The 9,062-nt window shown below is 40.7% G+C and overlaps 1 protein-coding gene across 1 annotated transcript; it reads left to right on the plus strand.

Annotated features, from left to right (window-relative positions):
• Positions 1–318: 318 nt before the first annotated feature.
• LOC142640017 (cation/H(+) antiporter 15-like) lies at positions 319–8,676 on the plus strand. Its single transcript, XM_075814131.1, has 3 exons — positions 319–1,242; positions 2,102–3,295; positions 7,903–8,676. The coding sequence occupies exons 1-3, from the start codon at positions 319–321 to the stop codon at positions 8,674–8,676; spliced, it is 2,892 nt and encodes a 963-aa protein (XP_075670246.1).
• Positions 8,677–9,062: the final 386 nt, after the last annotated feature.

A 9,062-nucleotide genomic window follows, 5' to 3' on the forward strand; every position in this document is an offset into this window, starting at 1 on the left:
GTATACATATAGTAAAGTCACAATAAAGATTACGTTCCTTTTTCCGATGATTAATATGATTCATTCTTACATATGAAAATCCTTAATATGATTCGAGTTTCTTGAGGGGAATGAGCTTAATTTGTTGTTCTTTTTTTTTTTTTTTTTTTTTGGCCCCCTTATTGTAAACAGTACTAGTTTGCTTAAACTGTGTTCAAGTGAAAAAATAATGCGATACATCTGCTTTATTTATCTTCTTAACAGGGTGGCATTCTTTTAGGACCAAGTTTTTTCGGGGAGAACATGAAATTCAGGGAAAAAATGTTCCCACCAACTGAGATGGGGGTGTTCAATTCATTTTCTACATTAGGTGCAATGTTTGCTCTCTTCTTTGTTTCAGTGAAAGTAGATTACAAGAGCTTGATCGCCAGGGCCGGAAGGAACTCATGGGTGATTGGTTTTTCAGGCACCGTTTTTCCTTGGATCACTCTCTTATCCCTCTTTTACTCGTATATCGATTACCTTCCACCTGCGTTACAAATAAAAATCGTTCCTTTCTTTGTTGCCTCATTTGTATCCTTAACATTCTTCCCTGTAGTTGCTTATTCCTTAGATGAACTCAATATTCTAACTTCGGAATTGGGCCAACTTTCCATGTCTGCAACAATAGTTAGTGATTTGATGCAATGGTTCTTCGTGTTACTAATTGCAATCTTTAAGCAAGCAAACTTGGAGCAAGCAATTGAGGCATTTGTTTCCACATTCATTTTGGTACTTATCTCCATCTATGGAATACGCCCGGCATTAGTTTCAATCATCAAGAAAACACCAGAAGGGAAATTGGTAGATGAAACCTATGTTGTACTAATACTACTCGGAGCTTTATTCATGGGATTTGTCACTGACTTCTTGGGCAGTTCCATTGTCTACGGGCCTATCATTCTAGGCTTTATCGTACCGGATGGACCACCTCTTGGTTCAATTTTAGTAGAGAAGGGAGAATGTTTAATCTCAGAGTTTCTTCTGCCATTGTTCTTTGTCCGCGTTGGCTATGAATTAGATGTGCGTGCCATGGGTGACTTGAGGACCGCTTTCACATTTATGGCCATCCTATTTGCTGGTTACTTTGCCAAGTTTTTGGGAGTTTTTCTGGCTTCACTATCATTCAAGTTGAGGCCCAGAACTGCTTTCTTGCTTGGCCTCATTATGAATAACAAGGGCATCATTGAGATTGTCATTTATTTTCGATGGAAGAGGATTAAGGTGACTCTCTCTCTCTCTCTCTCTCTCTCTCTCTCTCTCTCTCTCTATATATATATATATATATATATATATATATATATTGAGTCTTTATAATTGAAAAACAAATGATGTTAATATTATTACATAATTTTACAACTGGATATGACATTAATCACTGAAACATAATTCATACTTTTTTTTTATTATATTGTTTATATTGTTGAGATAACATCAAGCTTTTTGTGGTAAATTGGTAGTGGATTTAATATTTAACATTTTTCATATTGAAATAGAAATAGTCCCTACAAAAAAAAAGAAAAAGAAATAGTCAATTCATTGAGTCAAATTTTACATTAAAATTTATATTTATAATATTTAATTTAAATCATGAGAGAGATCGGTGTTAAATTTTATTACATTTTTTAAAGTAATTTTTTTAAAATATTAAATACGATAAAATTTTAACTAATATATTTGCTCCATAATAATAATTATTTATCATTAGACTAATATACCAATTAGTTTTTAATATAGTTGAAGTCTAAATTCCAAATTTTTTATTTGATGACAAAAAACTTTATTAGTTAAGTTAACTAAAACTTACTATTTTTAGAATAATGCTAGGAATATTACACATTTACTACATTAAACTTACAAGGTGTTTGTATGACAAATCACAAAAAAGGTAAACAAGAGATTTTTTATATTATGTTATTGAGTCATTATCATAACTTTTGTAATTAATAAGGATTTGTGATAATTAACTTGAGTATTTCCCTACCTTTTTATTATTGTGCATATCTCTCTCGGCCTTTTAATTAAGATGAAGTTTAGCTCATTTTTATTGTGCATTACCTAACTCGTGCTCCTAACGTTGCAGTATATAGATGAGCAAACTTTTGCTGTATTGATTTTCTCCTCGCTGGCTATGACTGCAATTATAGCGCCATTCACAGGCATGTTATACAAGCCAAGGGTAAGACTGGCTTCATCTCACAAGCAAATACGGTTGAAGACAATCCAAACCACACCTCGCACATCTGAATTTCGTGTGATTACATGTGTCCACAATGAAGAAAATGTCCAAAGCATCATTAGTCTCCTGGAAGCATCAAACCCAACTGAAATAAGCCCCATTTGTGCCTATGTAATCCACCTAGTGGACCTCAAGGGCAGTTCTGCTCCAGTACTCATCCCTTTCAATTCTAAGCAAAAAAGGATTTTTAAGCTCAGAAACTCTCCCAGCTCTAATCACATTTTGCGTGCCTTTGAAAACTATTCCAGGAATTCCAATGGTCCAGTCATTGTCCAAGCTTTCACTATGATCGCACCCTACATAGGCATGCATGAAAATATTTGTAGGTTAGCTCTAGAAAAACTAACCCCTCTCATCATCATTCCTTACCATGAAAACCAAAAACATATCGAAGGAAGCCTTGTTGCCACATCCATTGGCGGTTTCAACGCTAAGTTACAAAGATATGCACCGTGTACCATAGGAATGCTTGTTGATAGAGGCACACGTCGCATGAACTCCAGTCATTTTTCTTACAATGTTGCGGTGATTTTCATTGGTGGAGAGGATGACCGTGAAGCCCTTGCTCTTGCGGCACGCATGTCTGGGCATGCAGAAGTGAGTCTCTGTGTTTTGCGTATTACTTTGCATTGCAAGAAAGGGGGTGAGTTTGACAACACAAACAAACACAAGGATAGAGACAAATGTAAACACAAGTGCAAATGTAAGGGCAAAAGCAAAGAGGAGGAGGAGGAGGAGGAGGAGATGGAGAAGCTGATGGACGAGGCTTTGTACGATGAGTTCAAGATCAAGAACATGGGTAATGCATGTGTGGTGTGTAGGGAGGTTGTGGCGGATTGCAGTGCACAAGTTATGGATGCAATTCAATCATTGGAGAGCAATTACGACCTTGTCATGGTGGGGAGGAGCAGACACCAAGCTAAGGAGCTAAACGACATTGAAATGCCACCACTTAATTCAAAGAATATTGAGCACTTGGGAATGATTGGTGATGCACTTGTTTCCTCGGAGTTGTTGGAGGGTTGGCTGTCTTTGTTGGTGTTGCACCGTTGTGGACGACCAGTTCATAAGTTGTAAACTTTTTTTTTTTCTTCTTCTTTTCCTTTTGATAATCAACAGTAAAAGGCCTTTTTTTTTAATTTGTTGATAGTTTTTTTTTTTTGTTGAGAAACTAATTTGTTGATAGTTTGATAAATACAATGAGAATGAAAGATTTGATATTTTTGTTAAAAACATAAGAAGGTATCAATCTTTTGATTTAAAAAGTTTGATAATAGCATTTTGATAATCATAAGTAGTAATTAAATTGATCTCTATAAATTAAGGTTTTTATGTGTTCGAAATGTAAATAAATTCTGTTGTTGTGCATAATCTGAAATTAAGGGAGTGAGTTTGAGGTTTATGAATGTACAAGGTATGTTCTTGAACAAGACATATTTCATTTGATTTTTTCATCTTTGGATCTTTATTACAAAATTTAGCTACAAACATCTTTGGAGCTTTGAGCTCAAACACCAATAAAGAGATGATAAATATTATTATAATGTATAATACATGTGACTCACTTAATATAACTAAGGATTTAGGTCATATATTAACGTTAAATAAGGACAAAACTATACATATGAGATATAACAGGTTACAAAAATTTCACAAAACATTTTATGGTAGGTAAAAGCTCGGGGACCTAGGGTCTGTTTAGATAGAATTTATTTTGCTGAAACTAAAAACTGAAAACTAAAAATACTGTAGCAAAATAATTTTTAAATGTGTAAATAATGCCGTGAGACCTATTTTTAATGAAAAAGTTACTGAAAAGTAAAGTTTGTGGGTCCACAAACAGTACACGGTGCACTGTTCACGGTTGAATTGGTGAAAAGTTGCAGCTACTGTTTATGCACAGTGCATGAACAGTAGCCTTTGTCCCTTAAAAGCTGAAAGCTGCGCAAAAAAAAAAAAAAAAAAAAAAAAAAAAAAGTGAAAACGCGAAGCTTGAAAACGCAACGTGAAAACGCTGTATCCAAACGGGCAACTAATACCACATCACATGGCATGGCCAGATGGCCCCACCTATAGATGCCTTTCAAAGCCTCAAAATGCTTTACAAAAACGTTAACCACTAGCAAATCAACACTTCTTCCTTTTTTATTTTTTATCTTTTTTTTACTAGCTACTTTTTCATTCAAGTTGAGTTTGAATTCAGCTTATTGTGGCCACGTTTTGAGATTATGCGTTTTGTAGCTTTTTTTTTTTTTTTTCAACGCGCATAAACAGTAACCGATACTGTTCATGCACGTTATTTCACTGTGCGGGAGACTAATTTCACTGTTCACGCACTGTAGCTGCACTGTTCACGCACTGTTTATGGGACCCACAAACAAGCACTTTATTCAGAAAAAAATATTAAAAATGGATCCCACAGCACTATTCACACATTTAAAAATTATTTTACTACAGTGTTTTCAGTTTTCAGTTTTCAGCAATAAGCTCTATCCAAACGGACCCTCAACTTTCTAGTAATTTCTATTTTCCAGTACTGAGTAGTATACTTTCTAGCCATGAACCACTCAATTTTAAACGACTCTCATCTTGGTTCGATTTTTTTTCAGTCTCGCTTTTAAAAAAAGTATATATAATATGTGTAAGTGCACAATTGCACCTGGCCCCAAGAACAGTTACGGGCTCAGGCCCAATGAGCCTTAAACAATATGAATTTGTAGAGTGTGGGCTTGAAACTCAGGTTAGAAGTGTCTAAGGATTAAATGACAAGTCAAAGATTGCAAACACTTGAAAACAATAAGGAATATTGTAAATCAACCTCCTCGAACGTAAGCCGAGAGCTGTTCTTATATTATCTCTTTCTCTTTTTTCTTTTTCTTTTTATATTACAAAAAAAGGGAGTCCCCATATTCCTGTTCTAGGTTTCTTCTTAAATACTCCTCTTTTTGATACTTTGTACACGTGTTGCCCCCACTCCCCCTTAGCCTAGATATTTCTTTTCTCAGTACCTTTGAATAGTAACCAGAAGTTTCCCTTCCACTGTTCAGGTGTCACTTCCCCATTAATGCGGCCAGGGTGGTAGGTGCAGGGTCTTTAATGTGGAGGTGGCAACCTTTATCTTTGGTATTTCTCTAACATCGGTGCTTCTAGGACATTCAAGGGTTCCCCCTCTTTAACCATTGGTCTTGACCGTATCATTCCCTAACCCTTACCATGAAGTCCCGGGTTCTCCGGTATCCGTCCGAAGGGAAATTCACCATCGGCTAGATCCTCGGATCCTCGACGTATGGGCCGACCCGTAGTACTAACAAGTTCTAAACCCAAGAGCAGGTCGGCCTTCCTTAGCATGGCCCAAAGGCCCACATTCCCATCAGGGTCTTTTTACTCCCCACAATAGCCCCTCAAAACTCTAATTTTCAACGTCCGAGGAGAAAAATAGGGTTTTGATCTGAAGAGAACTTACTCCACACACTTTGTGAATGATTGCACGTGTGGAAATCGTTTCGCGTCCCAGAAGATGCCACTTGGCGGTTTTATTTTCAAAAACGCGCGCATTTATTACTGTAAGCTACACTTTGTCCCCCAGGTTCAACGGCGAGATGGGTATCCAACGGTCCTCGTTACTCTACGAAAATTTGGGCGGGAAGAATATAATTTCGAGGCCGCTTTTCCGCACATCGTGACGCTTCGGGAACCTGCGCCTTCATTTAATTCCCCAGGGGCTAATCCCATCAAAACATCAGCAATCATACTTTACCTGCAGAAAACCGTGGAAATTTGCACACCTTCAACTTTGTAAGTTCTTGCTCTCTCTATTCTTAACCTTTTCTCCTCGGATATAGTCCTCAGCTGTCCTCGTAGATATTCTCCCCTTTAGAGTTTAGCCTTTCGTTCTTTTCTGATGGGTAGGTTCAAGTGTCTAGTTGATGCCGCCACTGGGATGGAAGGCTTCAGAGCCAAGTATAATATTCCCGGCGATGTAGGTTTAAAATATTGCCCGGCGGAAGCCGTGGCCGGTTCTAGAAAAAAGGGAGAGGTTATCATCCCAATGATAGCCTTTATAGAGGGTGGGATGACCCTCCCAATGAAGCCTGTGACTAGGGAGTACCTTCGCAACCACCGGTTGTGTCCCGATCAGTGCCTCCCAAACGTTTTAAGAGTTTTGGGTAGTGTCGATGCTCTAAACGAGCAAATGGGTCTAAACCTCACCTGGCACGATGTCGTCTTTCTGTACGAGTCCCATAAACTTTCCAATGTAGGTTACTACATTAAGTCTCGCTCCAATGTCGTTAGGCTAATCTCCTGTCTGCCCAAATCCAACAAAGGCATGAAGGACGACTACCTGATCGTCTCTGGGAACTGGCACGACGGCCTCCACTGCCCAGTTGAGTGGGGAGATCCAGGTGCGACACCTTAGGATTAACCTCCCCATCTCACAACTTCCTTTAATACTCACAAACATGCACACTAACATGTATTTATATTTGTTTAACTTTATCACTTGCTGTGTGAATCTAACCATGTTGTTCACTTTCATGTCTTTCTTTGCAGATAAGCAACACGTGCGTCCACGCTGAGCCACTGCAGCGTTGCCGATCTAAACCGAGTGCTTCGCTCCGAGGTGTTTGTCAGCGAGGACTTACAACTTAGAGCTGCTCATCTGATTCTGGGATACACTCCCATCTCTTCGAACTTCCAGGGGATAGAAAACGCCATAGTCGCGGGTGACCGAAGGCGAAGGAAGATAAACGTAGCCCGGCTCAACTTTTTGGACGACCGCGATCTCCCCGACGCCCCTCACACCGTCTTGTGCAACCAGCCCATAGCGGCAATTCCTCTCGCCATACATTCTCAGGGCATTGCCATCTCGGAGGAGCGAGTGTCCTCTTCCAACACTTTGGACGAGGAGATAGAACAATTTCAGTTTGAGGGCTCTCCACAACCTCGCGGAAACCCATTTGTTATCCTCTCCGACGAGGAGGAAGAAGAAGAAGCCGAGGCCTCAGGGATTGCAGGTCTAGTGATAGCGCGTCCAGACGATAGTTCAGTCGAAGAAGAAATGGACACGCTTAAGGATCTCATGTCCGACAGAGGTGCCCGGGTGGCAAAGAAGGGTGCGAGAGGGTCCCAAGTTCCTCCTACCTTGCCACCACCTCCTCCTCCTCCAGCCGACACTAAGCCTCCCACCGATGATTCTAAGAAGAAGAGAAAAGTGGACGCCGAGGTGGCTGGTGGGGAGAAGGCAAAGAAAATAAAACAGCAACCGCCGCTGGCCCAGCAGCAGAAGCCAGATAAAGGCAAAGGGCGCGCCCGCTCGGTTGAGAGTGGGGAGATCAGAGAAGTGGCTGAGGTGCGACGAGCGCCAGTCACCTGGTCTCCTGATTTGAGACTGGACGGCGCCCCTATTCCCTGCCACTCCAGCATCAGAGCCGTGCAACAAGGCCACGCCCACCACTTAGCCGAGGTGCTGGAGCGTTCTCTTCTGCTGCCCAAGGACATGGAGTCTTTGGAGAAGATGGGCCATCCACAGCTGTTCCTCTCGTTGAAAAGGGGTTTAGCTCTGGTAAGCTCCAACTGTACACTTTTGTTTTCTACATTTATTTATAAACATTTCGTTGCATTTAACCTTCTTAACCTTTTTGCAGTCCATCCAAGAAGTTTTTGCGGCCGAGAAATTCGTGGAGGATTCTCGAAAGCATGCTGGGATGGAGCAGGAGTTGAGACAAGAAGCAGAAAAGTCTCTGGGCCAGGCCCTGGCAGAGAAAGGAAGGCTCACTTCACAGCTGGCCGATCTGAAGAGAGAGAGAGACGGTGACAAGGCCAGCTTGAAGACAATGGGGAGTCAAGTGGAGGCGCAGCGTAAGCTCTTCCGTCAAAAGGAGGACGAGCTTGCCCAAATCCAACAGGCACGCTCCGATCTTGAAAAGGAGCTTGCGCTAGCAAAAGAGGAAGCTCACGCCCATAAGCACGCCATGGAGGCCGCAAAGAAGGCCAGTTATCAGGAGGGGGTCATCAAAACCCAAGAGGAGCTGACAGAAGCTTTCGCGGCCTTGTGCCGTGAATACTGGCAGCAAGTCTGGGGGGAGGCTATGAATATGGCAAGGGTTCCTCAAGTTTCCGAACTGAGGAAGCCCGAAAATATTTGGCTTCCCTTAGACATTCAAGAAATTGAAGACCCTCCTATCCCTGCCTCTCCTGCTCTTCCTCCAGTGGTACAAGAGCTTGTTCCTACTCCTACAGAACCTGAAGGTTCCCATAAAAAGGAGGACAAGCGTGATGGTGCCGAGAAGGAGGAAACCCCAAGCATGGAGCCCCTCATGCCTTCAACGGACGAAGGAAAACAAGCCTTATCAACCTTCGAAATGGAATTGAAGAGTACTAAGGCTGGCAGTAGCTCCCATCAAGCTCCCCTTCCCTAGCTTAAGGCCTAGTCTAGGAACTTTTGTATTCCCCTTCTTTGTATACGCTTAATGAAAAACATTTTTTTCGGCCTTCATTATTGTTGCCTTTGCTTTACTTTATTTTCTTTGTGTTTGCCATGAAAGTTCGTAATAATAAGTAGTTACAGGGAATGTCCCTCCACCATGCAAACCATCATGACTTCAAAAATTATCATATAACTTTAGATATTAAAGAATGTCACAGTGCAAATAACTCACATAAAGATCAAACTTTTATAATCCGAACGGATTTGACACTCAAGAATGAAGAATTTAAGATCCGATTTTAACAAATGGAGAAGTAATAATTTCCCTCACATGTGTGATAAGGGCAAAGACACCAACAAGATTTGTGATCCGAGGAC

The sequence above is a fragment of the Castanea sativa genome, chromosome 6 (genome assembly GCF_040712315.1).
Source record: "Castanea sativa cultivar Marrone di Chiusa Pesio chromosome 6, ASM4071231v1".
NCBI classification, from domain to species: domain Eukaryota; kingdom Viridiplantae; phylum Streptophyta; class Magnoliopsida; order Fagales; family Fagaceae; genus Castanea; species Castanea sativa.

Bases quoted from the DNA above. Each gene is read 5' to 3' on its own strand.
- LOC142640017 (XM_075814131.1), top strand. From the start codon at position 319: ATGGGGGTGTTCAATTCATTTTCTACATTAGGTGCAATGTTTGCTCTC. The intron at 1,243-2,101 runs GTGACTCTCTCT...CTAACGTTGCAG, and splicing joins TTCGATGGAAGAGGATTAAG to TATATAGATGAGCAAACTTT. The intron at 3,296-7,902 runs GTGTTGCACCGT...ACCTTTTTGCAG, and splicing joins AGGGTTGGCTGTCTTTGTTG to TCCATCCAAGAAGTTTTTGC.